We start from the raw sequence: 24,389 nt of genomic DNA, 5'->3' as shown, positions 1-24,389 counted from the left end.
TGGAGAGAAACTTATTACCATTCAACTGAATCTTCTCATTTTGTAACTGAGAACACCGAGTCCCAGAGAAATTTGCATGCCTTATGCATTATCCACTGAATAAAGTCTCATTTAGAAAAGCAAGGTGTTGATGCAATACCAGCATTTCCTCTGTCACCATCAGTGGAAAATGCCTTGGTGAGGATACCAAAAGTATCCAGGGATAAACACCCCAGATTCTAGAGGATCATCTACTGTACTACCTTTAGAACTATTTCAAAAAAAAAAAAAACCCATTGAAATCATTATGATTTCAACGAACTCACTCTTTGCAACTGACCAGAGCTGTCCAAGACAGACACTGGGCTGAGCCGTAGTCTCAAGTAGGAGGGACCTAGCTGGGCTCGACAGGGAGGTCCAGGATGGACACCTTAGGACAGTGGGACATTGTGACATCATCAGTGATGGTCTCAGATGGTTTCCCATTGCTGGCCCTCCATTCTCAGCTGTCACTGCAAGTCCATTCCTCTATCATGAATGTGGAGCAGCTAAAATCAACAGATCCACATGTACCTTGAGGTGACATACTGGCTCTGGTGAATATTCCCATTTTCCTATTTAGGAGGTGACCCACTGGAATACTGCTTCTGTTGGCTCTTTTGTGTGAAGAGGACAGTGGTACCCAGTTTCCCAAGGATAGTCCTTGAGGTTTATTCCTTTTGTCCTGATTAAGGATTCCTCTTCCAATGGTTCAGAACGTGGAGGAAAGAGTCCAGGCAGTCAGTCATTATTTGGCTTAACTGGTAATACTTATCTATCAGGGAGGGGAGAGCCAAAAGTCTTCCACTTCTTCCCCTACTCTGTTGAGTTTGGCATGAATTTAGGACTATGGCTCTTATGTTACACTTCCTGTGGCTACGCTAGGGCCCATCACTGCCCCTGATGCCCAATCCTGTCTGCTTCACCCTTTAAAAAATTATAATTCTGGGTCGATGAAATCTAAATGCCATGTTTTACTCAAACTAAAATAGCTTGCACTGGTCAGTCTCATTTACTCTTATATATTTCGAAACAGGCAAGCTTGAATTCAATAAGCACATTTATGTAAATGCTGGGCAAAATTGAGTCCACCCAAGTTAAGTGTGGGAGGGTGGTAGCTGTGCATCCCAGACTAGCGCCTTTGAACTGTAACTATGTATACATAGTTACCCTGGAGGCTTAATTTTAGCTAGACGAACTACCAGAAATGCTAGCAATCTGTCTTTTCAGATTACTTTTGCTCTTTCTCTTTGCTAAAAGACAGATTTTAAAAGTATGGAATCCTTGGTTTTACATGTTTCTTTAAACGGAATTGCAACAATTTTATCAGTGAATATATTTATCTTAACATGAATTTTTAAGCATCTGAGGCAACAGTATTTTCAAATAGTTACATGTTTTACTTTGAAAAATTACACTATCTATAAATGCTTTATACTAATCTGTCTATGTATCTATAGGTGTAAGGGAATTTATATTTGTGTATGTGCTTTCTATATGTACATATATACACACATATATGTGTGGGTGTATATATATATGTACATATATACACACACATACATGTATCTACATCTATATCTATTTATCTACAGAGAGAGAGAGAGAGAGGGAGATGAGGACAGTGGATTTTAGCTACATGTTTCCATCTGATTTCTTATTACTGTATTGAGATTGCCATTGTAGAAAGTAACCTTTACAAATCCTATACTTAAAAACCTCAAAGCCTTAATCTAAACATTTGAAACCTCATGACAAAAAAAATAATATGAACATGGCAATGAATATTCTCTAGTTAATCATATCTTGTAATTCATGCTTTATCTTCAGGACTTTTCCATTTTAAAAATAATCAGGATAATTTTAACAAATATGTTTCTCTCACTCCATAACGATGATTGAGTAATGATTCTCCATTTCACATTCAGTACTGTAGCTTGGAAGTTCAGTAATGGGTACAGCTGCTACTACATTTAACATCTGACCATATGGTATAACATATATCTGCCAAGGAGGACAGACATTCCATTACAATAACAAACAATATAGGCACAGTCTTAAGGCAGATCGACAGACATCAGTTAGAGATCTTTCTTTCTTTCAATTTATCCAATAATTACCACGTAGCACATATATATATATATGTCATATATGCCAGGCACTCGCTTTGACACTGAAAATGCAAAGATGTGCACAACTGGGTCTCTGGCCTGGAGGAGTGCCCAGTCTGGCAGGGCAGGTAGTCTTGTAGGCAAATGGTTATCGTATGATGTCATAAGGGTAAAGGAAGTGTATACAAGGTGTCACAGAAGTGCAGAAGGAGAAACATACCTAACTGCTAGAATCCAGGGATGAGGTCAGGAGACAATCACAGAGAAGATGGCCTTTGAGTTGAGTATGAGGTCTTGAGAGGAAATGCAGTGTGGTGGTTAAGGGAAGAGACTCTGTAACCAGACTTTGCATTTAAATTCCAGCTCTACTATCTACCAGCCAAGGAACCTTAGGCATGTTACTTAACCTCTCTGTGCTTTAGTTTTCTCCTCTGGGCATAGCTCATAGCGTTGAAGTCAGGATTACGTGAGTTTGTAGGCGTCATGGATTTAGAACACTGCATGGTACATGGAAAGCCCTTAGTCAGTGTTAGCTAGTATGCCAGGGAGAGCAGAAGGAGAGAAAGCAAGGAGAAAAGGGGTACGGCAGGCTTGGCTTGTTAAAACTGAAATAAGAGGTGCATTCGTGTGGAAGGTAGTGGGACGTGGCAAGGTGAGCGGACAGATTATGGGGAGAGAGCCTTATATGCCACGCCAAAGAGGCTCTTATTGATGGAGCCACTGGAGAATTTTAAGGAACAGATTCAGATTTGTATTATAGAAAGACAGCTCTGGAGCAGTGGGGAAAGAACAAAGGCCAGAAGCTTAGTTAAGAGGCTACTGGTGAGATGAGAAGAGAGGTGATAAAGGCTCGGCTGAGAATGGAGGGTAGAGTGCAAATTCAAAGTTATTTAGGAGGTAAAACTGATGCAACCTAGTGACCAATTAGATTAAGGGGTATGAGGTAAAAGTTTAGGATGACTCTGAGATTTCTAGTTTGGATGATCTGGTTAAAAAAACAGGAGGAAAAGTGGGTTTGGAGATAAGGTTTTGGATTTGTCAAGACTGATGGGACTGTGGAATGACCAAAATTAGTGTTTAGGTCTGCCACTCAGGAGCTAGAAGTCAAGATTTAAACTCCTCAAGAGTAGTAGCTGACATTGCCGGAATGTGAGTGAGAGCATAACACAGGCTGTATACAGGAAGAGATTCAGGGATGGTTCTGGAAAACTCAACATTTAAGAGCCAAAGAGAGGTGAGCCAGCAAAGCAGAGGAAGGAGGAAATGTAGAAGAAAGTGGAATCATGGAAAATAATGGAGAGGAAATTTAAGGAGGAAGTGTTCAAATGCAGAAGAGAGGTCATTAGAATGAGAACTAAAAACTGTGGGAGTTGGCACTTAGGAAAAAGAGCTTAAGAAAATCCATGAGCTATTACTTCAGTGAAGTAGAACAGTGTGGGGAAACGGATACAGTGAATTCTCTTCCTTAAGACCCCAGATATTAGTTAATATTTCAGGTCAAATGCTAGGTAAATTCCTGGAGAATATCCATGGATGTGGTCCAGCTCCAGGCTTGCTGCAATGAGGCAGATCTGGCCTATCTTCACAGAGCTGTTTTCCCAAAGCCTAGCAAGGAGCTTGGCACAGTAGTATGTGCACACTAAAGATTGGTGGGAAGAATGGATGAGTGGTCTGTGGTGGCCAGGGACCTGTCTTGGTAGAGTCCCAGGAGTTCCTGATACGAGGCTGGCTCCAGGAAGTGTTAGGGGGCCCTCAGAAATTGCCAAAGAAGTTCTGTTTGCTTTGATAAGAACTAAAAAGTCATGCTGTTATAGGGTTAATCTGGTAGCTTACGCCTGTGTTGGGGGAAAAAGGGTGTTGGTGACCATGGTGATGGCAGGTGAGAGTGATGACACCTCGACTCTCGTTGGTTCTGTTCTGAAACACCTACTAACTTTTGCCTCAGTCTTAGATGTGATTTTCTGACGTTTGCTTTATTACCTGTTTTCTTATTACCTCCACTCCTTCCTGTGTGAAAGTGTCTCATCTCTCCAAGTGGAGAGTCAATTTCTTAAGAGCAGGGACCACTCTAAAGAATCTTTTGTACTTTCCGCAGCACATACTTGTCCACTTGACTCCCAGCTCAAAACCCTGGTACCTTCAGCCTCACCAGACTTAGCACCAAGAATAGGTCAAGCCTGGACTGTCCACCCGGCCTGATGTCAACCCTCAGTGAAAAAAATGTTTTGTTACTTCCCAAAACTTATCCTAGGAAAGCTGAACAGAGCGGACACTTAGAGCAAGCAGTAGGTGCTTATACTGCAGCTTCCGCAATCAGCAGCATGCTGGGGGCCTTGAATCCCGTCCTGCTCGCCTGGAACCCTAGGGCTATCCCACTGGTCTCCCTGTGGACACTTCGGCCTGGGAAGAACCTGTGCCATACTCAGGGGCATTACGGCTCCCACATAGCTAGACTAAGGTTTCTTCTGGCAAGTCCACGTGGGGGACCTGATGCAGACCAGCTACTGGAACTAGGAGGAAAAAAAGAGGAAAACACAGGGTGGAGGTGTTTTCACTATTTTCTTCCTTTTTTGGCAGGGGTATTAATGGGGAGGGGTGGTTTGGGATGGACCCGGCGCCTCCGTCCTCTCCCTCCAGTCGCCCCCCAGCTGCTCAAGCGGTTGGCCACCGCTCGTCCCCTCATCGAGCCCGTGTAGACACAGCTGGGGCCGTCCGACGGCGGAAGGAGCGCGGAGGAAGCGGAGGTGGGTGTCCCCGGCCCCCACCCCGCCGGAGACCGCCCGGCGCGGCGGGAGGATGTCGGCGCGCGGAGGGCGTGCGTCGCCCCCCGCCCCCAGCCCGGAGGGGACCCCCGCGCCCGGGGGAAGCCCCGCGCGGGGAGCCCGCCGCCCGCCCCAGTCCCTCCGCCTCCCGGAGGCCCGGGGCTGCCTCCTCCGGCCGCGCCGGGACCGCCCCGCACTGCGCATGAGCGGGAGCCCGGCGAGCCCGTGAGAGGAGCCGCCGCCGCCGCCGCCGTCCATTCGCTGCGGAGCCGGAGGAGGAGGGGAGAGGCCTGGAGGACACCAACATGGTGAGGCACTGCGGCCGCCCGGCCGCCCGCCCCGCCGGCTGGGGGCCGGCCCAGCCGCGCACCCCCGGCCGGCCGCCCTCCGCCCCGCCGCGACCCCGCCGCCCCGAGCCTCGGCCCGCGGCCTCCGTCCCGCTCCCCGGCGGGGCTCTCCTCCCCGCCTCTCCCTTCCTCCTTCGCCCCTTCCCGCCCGGGCGCCGCCGCTACGCGAGAGCCGAGGAGGCGGAGCGGAGCCGGGCCTAGTCGGGAGCCCCGGGGAGTTTGGGGCACGGGCAGCGGACCCCGTGCCCCTGGCCGGGGCCGGCGCGGCCCGGGGCGGCGTTGGGGCGGGGGGAGGGGATGGGGCAACGGCCCTGCCCCTGCCCGGCCCCCTCGCCGGCTCCATTGTGTCTGGCCGGGGACCGGGGTCCGGGGTTCCGGGTGAGGAGCCACCCCCGCCCCGGAGCCGGGGCTTCCCCCTCCGCCCGGCCGGGGCGAAGGAAAGACTTTCCCGGGGCTCCTCGTCCTCCTCCGCACTCGGCTGCAACACCCTTCAAGTCTGCGGGCAGTTGGGCTTGGGGCGGGGTATCAGCCCTTCGCCGTGCTCCATCACCTCTTCCTGCGTCCCATGCTTTTGGAAAATGAGAGTTTCCCTGGCCAGTTGGTGGAGGTTATATTTACCTCCCCACTGAGAACATGGGAGACCGCGGAGCTGGGGGACGAGGGGGGGGAGGGGAGTACGGAAGTGCAACCTGTTCTCATTTCATAAAATTAGGAGAAGCAGACTTGCTACCTTTTGAGCACATATTTTGTTTGCTCGGGGTGGGAGGAGTAATTGCTTTATTATGCCAGTTAAAGACCATTTGTGATTTTTAAAAAACAGTTTGTCAAGTTATTCTCCTCTCCTTTTTTGTTTGGATTAAAAAAAAATAGTCCTGCAAGCTTGAAGACGTGGTAGTCAAGTTGTCTGTTTACATTTTGGTAATTATGTACCTGACTGTTGGACTCTTGTTTTTCAGAAGCGATGTTCGGCGTTATAGTCTGAGCATGAGTTGAATTCCATGCAGGTTACTGTATGAATAGACAGTAAAAATGATATTGTTGTCTTTTTGCTCATGGGGAACATAAAGGCCTCTTTGAGGAGGGTGTATGTGTATGTCTGTGTCAAAGGAATGCCTCAGTGTCTTTGTTTTTAGTTGGTCTTATTTTTGCTGAATGACGCTTATCTAGCCCCAGCCTCCAACTTGGCAGAATTTTGGTGTCATGTACGGATATGTGGTTTAGTCTGCCATATATTCAAGCTTTATGTTCTTTGGTAAGTTGCATAAAAATTTACCATTTGTATTTGTAGGAAAACTTTGCCATAAAGTACAGGTTAATGTTCAAGGATCCGCCAGGGCTCTTGAACAGTTTCTTATTTCTTAAGTATTTTGATGCTGACAGACATTACTCCTAAAGTTTCTAGACTCTTGGCGTGTAGATGAGTAGTAAGCCTGAGGTAATGAAATGTAATTCCCTGGTAAACACTCAGTGAGAGCATTGAAATGTGTTCTGTTCATAACAGTCTTCAAATCGGCATCATCCTCTATAATCCAGGGTCTGGGTAATGTGCATCACCTGTGCAGGAATTCAGGCTTCCTGTGGTTCATACGAGAGTTCAGCCTGGGTTGGAGCTTGTGAACTCTTCTATCTTTTTGTTTATATTAAATTAGCTGGTTTTGGAACTTAGCCATAACTCATCTAATCATCCCAGTAATGACAAGATGCCACTAATTTAAAACACTTTCTGTGGCTGAACTCAGATCATGTCACCAGAATTGTCTTGGTATGCTCTTGTTAGTTTAGAAACTAAATCATGGGCCCTAATAGAACTTCATAAGAATTTTCCAGAATTTTTAAGAACTTTTTCGTTATAAATTCCTCTTACTTGTAATTTTTTCTTGATGTAATTTTTGGGCTAATGTTAGTTTTTGGTGTGTGGACTGTAGCTTATTTCTAGAGCATATGTTATTGTCAGTTCTGGGGCAGACTTAAAAGATGGGATATCTGAAATATTTTGTGTAAGAAAAAAAATTCTTCAGTTAACCTACCTGACACACGCATAGAAAGACCAAGAATAACTCCCAAACTGGACAATATGCTGTTACTCCTGAAAACTTTTTTAAAAGTCTTCAAAATTTCTGGGTTGTTTTCTTTTCTTTTTTTTTGGAGGAAGATTAGCCCTAATCTAACTACTGCCAGTCCTCCTCTTTTTGCTGAGGAAGCCTGGCCCTGCGCTAACGTCTGTGCCCGTCTTCCTCTGCTTTATATGTGGGACACCTACCACAGCATGGCGTGCCAAGCGGTGCTATGTCTGCACCCAGGATCTGAACTGGCGAACCCCGGGCCACCGGAAGCGGAATGTGTGCACTTACTGCTGCGCCACCTGGCCGGCCCCTGGGTTGTTTTCTTATTTGTAAGATGACGGGATTGGATTTGATGATTTCTAACGTTCCATTCAGCTAAAAATTCTGATTCTAATGATTTTTGTTAGGTGTGTGAGAAGTGTGTAGACTGTGTAACCTACTAGATTTTTCTAGACTCACAGCATCAGAGGATTTTTAGACCTGAATTGGCTCTGGAAATCATCTAATTTACTCCTCTTCTACAGAAGAAATTGAGGATCAAGGAGGTTTTGAGGTTCAAGTTTGCACAATTGTTTGTTGCAGAACTGAAACTCCTTTCTCCTGGTTCACTGTTTTCCCCCAGTGTTTGTAGTACATGTAATCTTCTAACTCACATGAAATCTAGAGACATGGTTGAAAATTGGATTTGAAATTAAATTATATTACTCATTTAAACAGGAAAACCCAAGTGTTATTAATGAATATGCTCAATAACAAAATGCAAATTAATGGACAATTAATGTTGCTAATTACTATTTTTTAATGGTTTTTAAAAAAATGTATGGACTTTGAAATTTAAGATTATATTTTCAACAAATACCAGAGTTTCTAAGTCCAAATGAATGTAGGCCTGTTCCAGGTTGTCTCTTTAGAATTTGTTTCACATTCTTTTGCATATACATAAATAAATTAAAAGAGGGCCTTAATTCATTTTGATAATTATTTATTAAATACCTGTATGTGCCAGGCATTGTTCTAGGCACTGGGGATATGGAGATAGATATCTATCTGTCTGTCTGTCTATATATTTTTTTCACTGAAAAGATAAAAATCTCTATTCTGGTGAGGGTTACATTTTAGTAAAGAGAGCCAAATAATAAACATAGTATTTATTTTTCTTCCTTACTCTGTTAGAAGGTGTTAAGTGCAGTGGGAGAAAAGCAGTGTTAGGGAGGGGAATTAGAAGTGGTGGGGCCCAGTGGAAGTGGGATTGCAAACTGGTGTCTGTACCAGTGAGAGGTGCATTTTGAGCAGACTAGGAGATGTAGGAGTAAGCCACTCAGAAATGTGGAGAGAGAATTTGAGGACGTGCGACCAGTGTGGCTGGAGCAGTGTGTATGGGGAAGATGGGCATGTTGGGCGTTGGAGCAGATGACGTCTGAGCAGTAAGGAGTGGGGGTGGGCATGGGAGGGCGTTTTAAGGATATTGGGTTTTTACTCCAAGAGAAATGGGAAGCCACTGAAGGAGATTCTAAATGGTATGATAGACCTGGTTTCTGCTGTCCCGTAGGTGCTAGTACAATATTACAGATGATTATTTTTTAAAGCAGTTTTTAAAGACAACAAAACTCTTATAGTTGTCTTTACCATGCAGTTTCTGTGTACAGGGTTTTGAATTCTGTTTAGGGTGACTGTCCAATATCCAATAAAAACTAGCTCACCCTCGAGTTAACCTAGCCATGCTAGTTAATAAAAACAACACAACAAAACCTCTTTCATGGATTACTTTAGAATGTAGTATGCTCTCGTAGTTCTGTAGTTTAACGGCTATATGTAGAAAACTGGGCCTTTGGGGAGAAAGGAGGACATTAGCATTTATTGAGAACATACTGTCTGGTAGTCAGACAATTTATGTCTGTTATTTTGTTTAATCTCTACTCTGGTTTGTGAGATGGTATTGCTACCTTTTTAACATATCTGGAAGTGGAGGTCTAGCAGTACTAAACAGCTAGTATGTGGGGAGCAGGGATTAGAAGCCTGGTTTCTGGTTACACACTTTATCTACCCCGCCTCTTTTTTTTTTTTTTTTTTTTAACCCAGCAAGCACCCTTTCAGTATAGGTAGGGAATTTTTGATTAGTTTTATTCTGGTTTCTTCCTTATATTGAATAGTGACCTAGTTGTTTTCATATCACATCAAATGATCTGATGTAAACATTTAAGTAATTGAAAATTTAAAACTCTTTTGGTACATAACAGTAAAAAAGTTGAAAGTAAAATTAACTCGTGGTGGTAGTAGGTTTTTTTTAAGTTTTAAAAGAGCTGAGGTCATTTGAATCAAGTGACTGTTTTGATTATGGCCTCATAGGTGGGGTCAAGCTTACTGAAAATCTGTGAGAAAGCCCCCTGTCCATTTCAGTCTGTGTGTGCTCTTCAAGTTGTGATCGTATTAGCCATGACATTTGATGAAGAGAAATAGTTCCAAATAGGATTCAGTTGCTTTGTGGACACAAACAAGCTCTTGAATAACCTGCTGACTATCTAGTTTACCTAGTCAGTCTAGGTGTATACCCCCTAACTGTGAAAAAGCAAAAACAGAGGGGAGGAAATGCCACTAAAGAGTCTCATCCCTTTGTTGAACCCATTTTATATAATTAGTACCTAATCACTGAGAGTGATTAGGCTGTTCATTTGCATTGTAAAAATTTTAAGAGATTTTCTTTTAAACAGTTTTCTAAAGAATTCTATTGCATTGCACTTTTGAATCCCGTAACACTGAACACAGTGATCAGTAACAGATAAGTTGAAGTACGTGGCCCAGTCCTTTGTTATATTAGGATATTTTCATTTCCGTAAACATTTAGAGTGCTTTATTATTTATAGGATTCTAATATTTCTGGATTTAGGATTTGAGTAGATATCAAATCTTAGAAGATTTCATTTTTCAGGGATTATTTATTGTCTTTATGAAACAAATATCACATAACTGTTGAATGATAGTCATTATTCTAAGTTCTTTAACTGTGGAACTTTAAAAATCTCATTTAATTCTTTTTTGTTTTGTTTTCTCCTCAGTAATCTTTTTATTTGAGATTTCTTTAGGAAAGATATTTATGGAGAGGAGAAGCAAATTAGCTGCCTTGACTGCTTGTTGGAAGTTCAAGCGATAAGTTTGGGAGAATCAATGGAAATTTCATGGCTAACACAAGTATTTTAAGGAGGTTATTTCTATCCTATTATAGATAATCAGGAATTAGCAAAAATAACTGTTTTTAATAGTCAAAACAGTCTTCTCTAAATCAAAACATTTATTCCGTTACAGTGGTGGTCATCTTTTGAATAATCTAATAATTCTTAGGGAAGGGAGGAGAAAATCCTTTAAATTTCCACTAACAGAATACTTTTTTGAAACCTGTGAGGAAAATCCTTTGAAAACTTGCAAAACCACCTTGAATCTTACAAATATACTTTCTGAAATATTTTTTTCCGGTGAATTGCCATTATATAAAGTATCATTGGGTACGATAAATACATAGGGTAGTATCGTATAGTAGCCACATTTGACTTGGTCCTGCAGCGCCTCTTAAAGAAGAGTTCATTTTAACTGTCATTCAAAGTGCAGGAAGTTTACAGATGAATGATAAGAGCCACAGGCCTAACCGTAAGTAATTATTCTAAACTGCAGGCTATAATTTCAAAGAATACTGAGGGTATTTTTGTTTTGCTTAATATTTGAATTATGCACATTTGCTTATATTTTTTGGCTATAACCTCTATATGTATTTGTATTTTCTCTGGGTTACAAGGCTTCTCACTGGAAAAGGAAACCCTGACTTTCGGTGCTCCCTGATATTCCACCTTTGTACGTTTAAAGCTATAGATTGTGACCGTCTTTTTAAAAATAGACTGTGACAGGACTGTAAACACATTTTTCTTCCCGTCGAATTACTTGTCTTAAAAAATAACTTAGCCCCTCCCCGCCAAAAAACCCTAAAGGGAAGTTCCATCCCAAATTAACCTTTTAGTTAGGTTGTGAGGGAATGCTTAATGGACAATTTTTAGAATGCAAATTGTTTACATTTGAAAGGGGAAAGGTCAATTGATTCCACTTATTTTTATGGAAAAGTTAAATAAGTAGAAATATTGCTCACAATCCCCTCCCCCTCCCGGTACACACATAATTAGTCAGCGGTTGCACTTTTGTCCTTTTGGTTTTCCCTTTCACTTCAGGACAGTGTGGAATAAATGGAAAGACGGCGTGCCTTGAAACCAGGCACCAGGGTTTTGTTCCTGCCTCTGCTACTTTTTGGATGGTCTGTCATTAGATAGATCCAGCTCCGAGGCTTGGTTTCCTCGTTGGTAAAATGTAATCAATGATAACCATCTTGCAGGATTGTTACTAATTAAATGCTTAGCACACAGTAGGAGCTAAGTAAATGCTAGCTGCTAGTTTTCTGGTTATGGTTCTTCTTCTTCTTTCTTTACCATTTACATAAAATTACTTTTTTCTCTGGAGTATTTTTCTTTCCTCTATGGACTTGTAAGGAGTCCTTAAATGCTGGTTACAATTCTTAAGAGTTTAACCTGAATTAATTCATGTAACCTTCACACCTGTTTTACAGATGAAGAAATTGAAACACACAGAGATTAAGTAATTTTCCCAAAGTCACACAGCAATTAAGAGGCACGGGTGGGATGAAAGTCCTGCCAGTCTAGCTTGAGAGTCTGCACTCTTCATTAATTCTGTAGTGCCTCTCTGTTCAGGTAGAAGGGAAGAGAATTTCGAGCTGCTCCTACCTGGATTCTTAGCCTGGCTTTCCTGCAGAACTTTGCCCCTAGGTGAAAGTCTTCCCTAGGAGTAGGCAGTCTCAGTAGTTGAATTGATTTCTCCTGCACTTTTGACTTCGGACGTGTAATCTTTGGGAAAGCCTTTTGTAGGTGAGTGGTTTGGGATGTTGGTAACATTTAACCATATCTGCTGAATACTACGTATCATGTATGGAAAGTATGATTTTCTGGACTAAAAGTTGCTCTTCTAAATTTCATATGAAGCTAAACTGTTAGTCATATGGTAACGCATGAGAATCAACACCCAGAGCTTTTAGTGAGAATTATGGGTGATCATTACAGCGTTTTGATTTTTAAAATGTTGCCTTTTGTGAGCTAGATTCATTAAATCCTGAGATAACTACAATTGGGTTAGAAAATTACTTCCTTTAAGACTATAAAGGCCTTGAGGTCTTTCTTTCTGGAGTTCAGACTGAACTTGAAACTTAAAGGCGAGAAGATGAAAATTCAGAATAATAGAAATACTAAAATGGATCTTAAATTTTTGCTTTTAAAAATATCATTTACCCATTAACATTATTTCTGTTTTGAAATTGTTAGGACTTAGTTAACTAGAAAATCATTTTCCGTGTTCGCTGTTTTTCTTAAGGGAAATGCTTTCTTATTTTTGACTGTAGAGCCTTTTTGAGTCCCTATTCTTCTATCACAATAGACTTTGTAGATTCGGTGATAAAATATACTTGACTTTGATACTTGGCTACATTCAAAGTATTTGTCTGATATTTTTTCCCAGATAAACTATTTTAAATGTGATTCTTAAATTTCTTGAGTGAAAAAAGTTGCAAACGTGCTAGATGTAAGTATTAATATGTATTGATAACCAGATTTTTTATTTTGGAAAAATGAGCAAGTAAATGCTTTTCCTGTTCAGATTATGATAGGATTTCTGTTTTGACAATCTCTGATACAATTGTAACTAGCTTTCTATTAAAAGAGACAGCCTCTCTCTCCTTTTCTCCCTCTCTCCCTCCCCTTCTTTTTGCTAGAATTAAAAATAATCAGAATATATCCTATATTTTATACATTTTACATAATTACCAATATTAAATATCCTTAAAAATTTGATAATGTCTAGATAGTTTTCACATTTGAGTGCTGAAGATTGTATTCCCTAATCTTGTTTAATGACCACTCTAGTTTGTTGCTTTTAAATAAGTCTTAAAGTAAATGGCATACACTACGTTCAAGTGCTGAATCATTGTAGTTGTCACATGTTTTTGCTGTTAGGAAGATCCCCACTGGGTTTGTAGTAGAAATAGAGAAAACCCATCTGTTTTTTCTTCCACCTCATTTTTCTATCCACCCTCTCATCCCCTATAAAATAATTCTTTCTGGCTAGATACCTTTTTTCCCTTCCTTAAGTTGATTGAAATTTAAACCTTTGATGCCATACTCTCAAAGTCAGAACACCTTGCCAGTTGCTCCCATATGGCCTGGAAAAAGCAGGTGGGAGTGTTACCACTCTCCTAAATAGGCTTTTGGAAAGGGCAAGTCCATGTAGTCCACTCCAGTTTTACTCTAGGACAGCTTTTGAGACTACAGAATTGAATGCATCTTCTCTGGTCAGAGAACGAGTGTTAAGATGTATGCTAGGCACGGAGAGCTGACAGAGAAATGGTAAGAGTGCATTATATACAAGAAGGAGAGGATACCTATGAGACTTGGCAGGAATGGGATTTCTTATTACTACTTGGTCTAGCAGGAGCCCATAATCATGTCTCTACCAGGTATCATTAGCCTTTGTGGTGTTGGAAGCGAGTAGCTGCAGCCCTTTTTCTTAAAATATATTGATATTACTCCGTATGCTAGAAATTTAAACCAAGCTAGTTAAAATAGTTTATATTTACTTATACATAGACCTTATTTTATTTTATTTTTTATTTTTTTGAGGAAGCTCAGCCCTGAGCTAAACTCTGCCAGTCCTCCTCTTTTTGCTGAGGAAGACTGGCCCTGAGCTAACATCCGTGCCTATCTTCTACTTTATATGTGGGACACCTACCATGGCATGGCGTGCTGAGCGGTGCCATGTCCACACCTGGGATCCGAACCGGCGAACCCCAGGCCGCTGAAGTAGAACATGCACACTTAACCCCTGTGCCACTGGGCCGGCCCCGACCTTATTTTATTATGTATACTTTTTTTTCCCAAATAAGATGTGACATGGAATTAAATAATTCACTTGTATATTTTGTTGTTAGTTTGTATGGGTAAGATGACTTTTTATCTTTGTTCCCCCGATTTCCTAATATCTTGCTCTCTGATGGGAAGTCATTAGTAGTGAACAGCTCTTTTTGGCTTGTAGAAGTGACTTAAGCTGTGTCTTCCTTCCTCTCTTCAACAAAAGTGATTCAAATTTCAGAGAACAGAGCACTAGATTTAATAGTGTATGGTAAAACCCCAAATAATCCTGATTGTTTTGCTGCCTCCAACTTTTAGGAGAATCGGGAGAAGTTATATCAATTTTAATTAAAAAGTAATTACCAGGATGTGGCCTATAGTCGTTGTAGTTGTAGGTTAATCTCCAATACTTTGTACCTTATATAGTGGTCACTAATGATCATAATGACCCTCAGATACTTCCCTGTTCTTCAAAGAAGGATTGAAACATATGTCAGATACTGTATCTCTCAAGGGAGAAAGGTGTACTAATTTTAAAAAATAGTTTTCAATAACAAAAGTTGAAATCAAAGTGTTTTCCTTTCAGTTAAACAGTATATTAAAATAAGACAAGTATCTTCCTTGGCATTTGATTTCATTGTGCGTTTGTTGTAATTGAATAATAAATCTTGAGGAGATATTTTTCAAAAGGGGAGAATCCTAGACATTTGAAAGATGTGTCGTATAATGGGATATGAGTTATCTGGTGTCCAGAGGTGGTAGAGTTATTAGTGAAGTACAGGACGTTAGTGAATTTATAGTTTCTCAATTTTAATGGAGAACAGAGGTTGAGATTTTAATATGTAATCCTAAGCGATAATATATTTACAGAGAGAGAAGAGTATGGCTGACAGATCAGACTCCAGGGCATAAACATTGTTCATATTGCAAGAGATGGCATTGGTTTTCATATTTGATTTTGCATAGTCTTGTTTTTATTCCGTGATAAGTGGAAATATTTATATCTTTGGTAGTCTTTTTCCTGAAAATCTCAGAAGGCTTGTAAATATGTACAGCAAGCAGTGTGGTATATGGAAAGATTACTAAGACGAGGATTCGTGAGACCGTTCTGTTCTCGTCCCATTTTTACTAATAATAACCTGAGTGGTTTTTGAACAAATTCCTTAACCTTCTGGGTCTGTTTTCTCATCTGTTCAACCAGGGGGTTGAGGTTTGTGATCTGTCAGTTTGGGCCAGATCGAAGATGCTGTTCTCAGATGTGTTGCTTAAACCACAGAACACTATATCTATTACTGTGTGCCCTGCCCTACTCACGTGCTTTTTCCCCTTCATTTTCAGGAGTAGCTTAGGAAGAGCCCAAGTATTTTGCTGAGAGATGGTATTAGGACTTGGGAGGAGAAGAGTAATAATGGGGAGGCTGAAATTGCACAGGAGACCAGCTTGGGTGGGGGTGGGGGGAGAACATGGTCCATGATACTGGGAGAGAGTGGGGGGACTAATTGCTCTGCTTCATTTTGCTTAGGGTTCAGTTTAGATGAGAAGTGAATCTGTCAGCATAAGGCAAGTGAGAATAGGTTATTATAGTAGAGGGGCTCTTGGGAGAGGGCCTCTGCTAGGCTCAGGCTAAGGGAAAGAGGTGATTCTTTTAGGGGAAAAAGGGAGAATCCTATTAAAAATTACCTCAGTTGGAAGGGTGGAGGGTACTCGTTCATATTTCACTGCTTCTAATTTGAGTGAGAATATGAAGAAATTCTATTGATAATTATCTTGGTTCCTGAATACCACCAGGAGGAATGTAGGGTACTCATATTCTATTGCTTTCTCACATTTGGTAAAAATACCAAGAAAACCAAAGGGGTGGGGTTGGGGAGAATTGTACCCTATATCCTTTATAGTGGGTTTTAGGACTGCAACCAACACCTGTTAATCTCATTGATCCCCAGGGTTATTTGACTGTTCTGGCCGACTAGAGAATGTCACCTTCTTCCCCACCACTCCTTAGTGTCCCTTGAGAACTTTGTGCTTGGTCAAGGTTTTGAGAGTAGCTGTACTTCCTCTCTGGAGGAAATTCCTTTCCTATGCATGCTCTTAGGATCCACTTTTAGGAGAGAGTCAGGGTAGTTGAACTTCCTTCGCCTCTGTTGTAGTTTCTTTTCCAAAATGATACCAAATTTTGTGTTTTAGATTTTAAAAAATTTGTCTTTTTGATTAATAGTAGATCAAAAATAAATCTTGAGCTAAAATGTTTTAACATTTTATAAAGAAAAAGTATTGCTAAGAATGATTGATCAGCCATATAGAAATACTTAGTCTTCTGTGACTTTACATAGCGTTTCAGTTTATTTTCTGGTTTCAATAGAACAAGTTGAAATCATCGCAGAAGGATAAAGTTCGTCAGTTTATGATCTTCACACAATCTAGTGAAAAAACAGCAGTAAGTTGTCTGTCTCAAAATGACTGGAAGTTAGATGTTGCAACAGACAACTTTTTCCAAAATCCTGAACTTTATATACGAGAGAGTGTAAAAGGATCATTGGACAGGAAGAAGTTAGAACAACTATACAATAGATACAAAGGTGAGTGTTTGCTTGTGACTTTAAATATTTTGAATCAGATTTTCCAAAGTTATATGCTTCTTGTGAGAAATCAAATAATGCATAGAGCATAAATTTGGTGGATGGGTCCAACAGAGCTCTGTAGATCTTAGAAATACTTTGAGATCTGGGAGAAATTATTTTCCTCTTCTCACTAAAATTTCTTCTTCACCTCTTTATTTCTTCCCCCTTTACACCCCTTTTTTCCCTTTTTCCTCCCCCCGATCCAATTTGAGAATGGGAGCTAGATTTTTTTCCCTCATTTTCATAAAACTCAACCGATTTTAAGAAAACCTACATAATAATTTTAAAACCTTTAAAGAATTATAAAGTAATATACACTTTAAAAAACTTAAACAATACATAATAGATGAATAAAGAAAAGTTAATGGTTTCTGTATCTTTTCCTTGTTTATTCTCCTGAGGGAACTAATATTTAATAGCCTGGTATGGGTCCTTCCCTGTCTTTTATGTTTGATCATAAATGAATATACAGAGTTTCTTCCAAAATTTTTCCAAAAATGGGATTATATTTTACGCGTAACTCATGCCCCAAAGTCAGAGGATGTGCACACTTTTTATTCCTAGAGATGTTAGCAAATCACGTTTGACGGAGTGTTTGAGTGCCCCTTTCTTGTGTTTGTCATCACTTTAAATTTTTCCTGTCTGGTAAGTAGATATGGATAGTTGGGTTTTTTTCTTTAATTTGAACAACAGATGTTTATATTGTTGAGACAAGGATTGAATTGCAGAGTTTATGGTTTTTCTGAAACTCAAGAAGTGATTGCTGTGGTAAAAAGAATTTTAAGAAAAAAAAGAATTTCTGTATATAATACTGTTAATTTAGAATGCCTACTTAAAAAAAATATGGGTATGTTCAGTAAAAATCCTTTATCCCTATATAGGAATGTCTGATTTTCTGAATGTGTAGGAGTATGGGATATATTTCACATGAATAAATGAGACTTAAAAATCAAGTACCCACCTGAATATATATCCTCCTCATCTTAAGAATGCTATTTCAGGGTTAAAGTGGCTTTAAATATAAGGGGAACATATCTATTAGCATAATACTGTTTCATGTCTTTGGTCTATTGTAATTTTTTTCTTTTAGTGGAACATAAAGGCTTACCTTTTTCAGTTTTAGGAATAACATAATAAATATGGCACTAATTTAATGTTGCATTATTGTTTTTAAAGATCCTCAAGATGAAAATAAAATTGGAATAGATGGTATACAGCAGTTCTGTGATGACCTGGCGCTCGATCCAGCCAGCATTAGTGTGTTGATCATTGCATGGAAGTTTAGAGCAGCGACACAGTGTGAGTTCTCCAAACAGGAGTTCATGGATGGCATGACAGAGTTAGGGTGAGTATATAATTACCATAGGAATTTAGGTACATTACTATGGGAATTACTGTGGAACTGAACTGAATTATGGTATGAATTTTTAAATGTAAATTTAAAAATTTGCTGGCCCACAAACATTGGTATAAATAGAAATGGGCTAATATAATATGCTAGTTCCTTCCCATGTTAAACAGTTTTCTGAGTTTGTCAAGTTATTTGTGTAGTTAGTACAGATTATGCCATTTGCATTATACTTTTATCATTTGTTTCTAAGGGAGGTTCACTAGTATTAAAATAGATCACTATGCTTTAATATTTAACATGGACAAGTGAAATGAGCAAGTTTTATTTCCTAAAGTGAGGCTGTGAACTCTGAATTTATAAACAAACTCCTAGAATTTAAAATCTTGGAAGTTACTAATCACTTTTTGTTCCACTTATATCTTGACAGCTGATTAGCTAAATGTCTTGGGATAAACAGACTGGAAAATCATGGGTAGAGGTTTTACCTGTGGCCTCTAGTTGTCTGTATTGAATGAGGCTGCAAAACTATTCAGTCTATGGATAGGCAACAGGCTGCCCTCTCTGTTTTTAGTGGGTGACTGTTGAATAATAATAGCTAACATTTGTTGAACATTTATTTCATTTCAGAAACTGTGCTAAGTAAGTGCTTCACCTCCCTCTTCACGACAGCTTTGTGAGAGAAATAGTGTATATTCCCATTTATAGATGAGGAAGCTAAAGTACAGAGAAACTGTAGAGTTAGGTAGTATTAGAGCCAGAATTTGAACCCAGGCATTCTGATTCTTGAGCCTGAGGGACATTACAGTCAGTCAGCATCCAGACAAAACACAAAAACCATACCAGTAGTTTGAACAGGGTAAATTTTGAAAATTGTTTTACTGTGTGAAAGTGGTAAAAGAAAACTCTGAGGTGTAACAGGGGTGGCAGTCGCAGGAAGCTGCCACCACCCCTGATGCCGAGGGAAATGAACAGAAAGGAACCTAGAAACTTAAGAGACCCCGTAAGGCTGAGATTCAGACCTCAGAGGAGAGGGCGTGGCTGCTGCAGAAACAAGCTGCCTGTGCTGCCTGCCGCACCTGCCACCCTGGGCGACAAGAAACAGGCTACAGGCCACTTGATGTGGAGCTATGCGAGTTGCCATCATTGGTGAATATTGCTGAGACCTCCCACCACAGGGAAACCCTTGCTCTCTGCAGAAAACAAACTGGGATAAGAAAAATTCCTTCTTCCTCTTCCAGCTTCTCATCGCCCTCTATTGGTAGAACCTAACAGTGAGCCAGCTGGCCAGAAAAATGAAGTCTCATGATTTGTAGTCCATTACAGATAGACACAAAGTAGAGCAAAGAAGGGTGGGTTTAAAGCTGAGAGGCAATAACTTAAGAGCTGGCCTAGACACTGTTCTACAGCCAAGTCCAGCCCTATCCTGAACTTGCTGGAATTTTCTATGCTAGGACAGGTTTCATTAAAACTCCCTTGTTTTCATTTGAAATTGAATTCATGTAAAATAAATGAACTTCCAAATCAAAATTTTAATTTACGAACTAGTGATCCAGGAGGTGTTAGAAGGAACATAGAAGGAAAATAAAAGGAGAAATTATTAGAAGAAAAAAGTGGAATGATTGGTTTGTGGGATCTATAAGAATAGCATATTTCTCCCTTAAGACTGCTATGTGGAACGTGAGACTTGGTACTTGGACCCTTTCAACTTCTCGAAGTTGAGTACTTTGCACATACAGAAAGGCTTGATAGTGATTTGACAGAACTTCAGTTGGAGATGGTAGGGGGTTCAGCTGATATTTATTACTTTACTTTGTATGTAATAAGAAGTAAGTTTTCAAGAGGAATGCTTCCTCACCTAGGCAAGAGACTATGCTTTCAGTTAGTTTGGAAGCTAGGCATGATTTGTTAAACCATGTCAGGAGTCTCTGTTACAGTTTAAACTGGTGATTGTTATACTGATTACTATACATTCTCATCTCTTCACTGCAGCTGACTTCTCTAGTTTGGGTGTGTTGATCGTCCAGTGGATTACGTAATTAAAAGTATTAGCCCTTTTTAAAAAAAAACAGTAATTATTTCTAACATTTAATCCAGACCTTTTCTTCCTCCAGCTAACCCCATACTTGTTTATGTAATGTTAAAAAGATGAAACTTCAATTCTCTGATTTTTTAAAAAGAGGTTCTATGAAATAAATATAAGGTGTCATAGGAATAAATAAGTTAAGTCCTTAATTTATAGTGAAAAAGTTTATCTTTATAAACTTAATTTTACAATGTAGATGTGACAGCATAGAAAAACTAAAGGCCCAAATACCCAAGATGGAACAAGAATTGAAAGAACCAGGACGATTTAAGGATTTTTACCAGTTTACTTTTAATTTTGCAAAGAATCCAGGACAAAAAGGATTAGGTAAGAATTTTTAAAAATTATATTTGGTATTTCAAATATATTCAAATACATTAACAATGTCACTTTTGTTTTGTAATAGAAAGTTATGTGTTTTGAGCATAAAGTCATCATGAAAATACTAGTTACTAAAAAACAATGAGAAACAGCGAACTTCTAGTTAATCAGAAAATACTGAGCACATTCAGTAATAGGGTTACCCTGGATACCATACGTGAACCATTGATTTTTTTTTCCAAGAACTACAATACAGAAAATAAATAGTTGTTAAAATTTCACCAGCACACATATGTATATGCGTTTGCTTATTTGTTTGTTTATTTATTTTCCAGAAGATATTGTAGGATCTTAGGATCATAGGTTACTTTCCTGTGGATCTGTAGAAATAGCATTGTGAGACTTCTGAGTCAGATAAATCTATTCTTCTTGGTTATGATTTATTTGGAAACTATAAGCAAGAATAAAAAAGATGATTATCATTCATAATCTTATCCAGAAATAACCACTGTTAACAGTTTAGATCAGTCAGTTTATACTGTATGTAATATCCATACGTTTGCTTTGGGGACGGGTGGGGGAAATGGAAATAAAAGCTACAGTGTAATTTACAGTTTTCCCAGAAAGATTAGATGGTAGCAGATATTACAAAATAATAAACGCATGTGTGAGGGTTTTATATAAAAGGAGAAATGAGTAAAAGCAGAAATGGTTGGGAAATGCTTCCTGGGCAAGGTGCGATGTGAACTAAAGGACTTGGCGTTTGGCCAGGCGAGGGGAGATGAAGGCACTCCAGGGAGAGGAGAATTAGGGGTGAAGGTCTGAGACTTCAGAAACAAGCTTGGCTTCTTTGTGGAGGAGAGAAAACATTGATTTGGCTTTAGTGAGAATGCTTGTTTGGAGATTCAATTGGTGAGACACACTAAGGCTCAGTAATCACAGGCCTTTTTTAAAAATAGGACAGAAAGTTTAAATTGGAATTTGTGGGCTGTACTGAAGATTTTGATGATGGCAGTAACTTCCATTTTATGTGAGCTTTCAGTGTGCCTGGCAGTGAGCTAAGTACTTTACGTGCACTGCCTCATTTAATGTTTAACAACTTTAGGAGGTATTCATTCTTTCATTCAGTAATTCACCGCCTGCCACGGGCCAGATACATAGTAATAGAGTACTAGCCATTTTTTATCCTTATTTTGCAGATCAGGAAACTGAGGCACAAGAAGGTTTTAAATAACTTACCCAATGATGGAAGTGAGTTTTTTTTTTATTTTGAAGATACAGTAGTTGGAGAGGCTAATAGGAGCCTCTTGTACTTAATCCTTCTTTATATTTTAGATTAGAGGGAAAAAAAGCATTGAGAAAAGGATTATGTGAATGGGAATTAGACCAAGGAAGTGATTGAAAGCTGTGGAAGGGATGAATGTATAATTTGTATTGGAGAATTGGCCTAAAGAGTGATAAACATGACTGAACTGATTAAAGATTTACAAAATATCTGTGAAGCAAAATTCTAAATAATGAAGCCTCCTTTCCAACTGATCCTTCAATTTAGGTTGGATTTTATTCTTACAGGAAAATTCCTCCTGTTGCAGGCAAAATAAGCTCAGATGCCTAGGGTTAGTTTCTCTCTCTTCTATCTGTGGCCACCAGTTAACTGGGCTATTTTTTCTAGTTTCCTCTTTCCTTCCCACAAATAAAAACCAATTAAAGTCTTTGAATTTACATATTTACACTAAAAGAATTTTTGTTGTGTTTAGAAATGTGGCACAATATTTTGATAAGATTAAAACAAAATGTTGTGAATGTCAGACATTGGTTAAAGGGGCTGAACTGTTTTCTTAGTTATATCCCCTAACCCTTACTGGAGCACAAAATAAATAATTTCTTGGATGATTATGTAGTTTTGATACTGAATCTTACTTTTTGTTGCATGTGGAGAAAGTAAAGCAAAATTAAATTTTTTTTTTTTTTTAAAGATTTTATTTTTTCCTTTTTCTCCCCAAAGCCCCCGGTACATAGTTGTATATTCTTCGTTGTGGGTTCTTCTAGTTGTGGTATGTGGGACGCTGCCTCAGCGTGGTTTGATGAGCAGTGCCATGTCCGCGCCCAGGATTCGAACCAACAAAACACTGGGCCGCCTGCAGCGGAGCGCGCGAACTTAACCACTCGGCCACGGGGCCAGCCCCCAAAGCAAAATTAAATTTTTATAGCTATTGGATATATTAATATGATAAATTGGGATTTTACTTTACAGGAAAAATTGAGAAAAATACTATGCAGAAGATTTAGATGTAAAAGTTATGTTTATTCTGTTGTCTAATAGGTGATAAATTTTATTCAATTTTATTCCATTTTATTTTATTGTCTAATAGACAATAAATTTTATGTGTATTTAATCACATTCTAAAAATTGTTTTAAAAAAAACCATAGAATGTACAACATGGCATAAACCCCTAGTGTAAAATATGGGCTTGAGTTAATAATAATACATGCATATTAGTTCATCAGTGGTAAGAAATATACCACACTAAAGTGAGATGTTAAAAATAGTGGAAATGGGGAGGTGTGGGGAGTGAGGTTTATGAGAACTCTCTGTACTTTCTGTTCAATGAACGTAAGGCTGAAAAAAGTCTTTCTTTTGTTTGTCATTAGCTTGGAGTATCATCTTCCATCCCTCTGAGCCTGTGTTTGTCTTTAAAGCTGAGATGTATTTCCTGGAGGTATCATATTGTTGGGTCTTGTTTTTTAATCCATCCAGCCACTGTGTCTTTTGATTGGAGAATTCCATCCATTTTCATTTAGAGTGATTATTGATATATGAGAGCTTGATGCTGCCATTTTATCACTTCTTTTCCAGTTGTTCTGTATTTCCCTTGTTTCTCATTCGGTGTATTTCAGACTTTTAATTCAGTTTGTTTTCTCAGTTTTCTCTGTATTTATTGTTTGTGTTCCAATTTTTTATTTAGTGGTTACTGTGAGGTTTGTATAAAAGGTCTTGTAGATGAGATAGTCCATTTTCTGATAGCCTCTTGTTTCCTTAGTCTAAGCAGGTTCCATCCCTTTCGTCATCCCCTTCTAGGTTATTGTTGTCACAACTTAGTCCATTTTGTGTTGTGAGTTTGTTGTTAAAACGCAGTGACTGTATTTGTTTTTGATATTTTCTTTCCCTTTATCTTTAATGTTATAATTGTTTGCTAACCTGTTCTGATGGAGAGCTGCAATTTTCTGATTTTGTCTGCCTTTTTATTTCCTTACTCAAAGCTTTGTAAATGCTTCCCCCCCCCCCCCCCCCCAGGTATGAGGGCCTTCTTGATCATTTCTTGTAGGAGGATTCTTCTGGCGATGAACTCCCTTAGCTTTTGTTTGTCTGGGAAAATTTTTATTTCTCCATCATAGCTGAAGGATATTTTCGCTGGATGGAGTATTCTTGGCTGAAAGTTTTTGTCTTACAGAATTTTGAATATACCATTCCACTCTCTCCTAGCCTGTAAGGTTTCTGCTGAGAAATCCATTGAAAGCCTGATAGGGGTTCCTTTGTAGGTTATTTTCTTCTGCCTTGCTGCCCTTAATATTTTTTATTTGTCATTGACTTTTACCAGATTTTCTAATGTATGCCATGGAGAAGGCATTTTTACGTTGAAGTACTTAGGAGTTCTGTTAGCTGCTTTTACTTGTATTTCCAGCTCCTTCCCCAGGTTTGGGAAGTTCTCAGCTGTTATTTCTTTGAACAACCTCTCTGCTGCTTTCTCCCTCTCTGCTCTCTCTGGAAT

General features: G+C 39.4%; 1 protein-coding gene across 8 annotated transcripts in view; it reads left to right on the top strand.

The window, feature by feature from the left end:
* The first annotated feature begins 403 nt into the window (after positions 1–403).
* The window catches only part of DCUN1D1 (defective in cullin neddylation 1 domain containing 1), a 37,645-nt gene continuing 13,659 nt past the window's right edge, over positions 404–24,389 (top strand). Inside the window, exons 1-4 of one of the 8 annotated variants that reach the window (XM_008531045.2) lie at positions 404–558; positions 16,605–16,821; positions 18,040–18,208; positions 20,494–20,624. In XM_008531045.2, coding sequence (XP_008529267.1) covers positions 547–558; positions 16,605–16,821; positions 18,040–18,208; positions 20,494–20,624 — 529 coding nt within the window. In that variant the 5' untranslated portion in view covers positions 404–546. Of the gene's footprint in view, positions 576–2,331; positions 2,523–4,471; positions 4,874–4,982; positions 5,200–9,357; positions 12,218–16,604; positions 16,822–18,039; positions 18,209–20,493; positions 20,625–24,389 lie in introns of those variants that run through there. The other 7 variants (XM_008531046.2, XM_070583225.1, XM_070583224.1 and 4 more) reach the window with 7 other exon arrangements.

The sequence above is a fragment of the Equus przewalskii genome, chromosome 18 (genome assembly GCF_037783145.1).
Source record: "Equus przewalskii isolate Varuska chromosome 18, EquPr2, whole genome shotgun sequence".
Lineage (NCBI taxonomy): Eukaryota > Metazoa > Chordata > Mammalia > Perissodactyla > Equidae > Equus > Equus przewalskii.
This window is presented reverse-complemented; position numbering and strand designations above follow the sequence as displayed.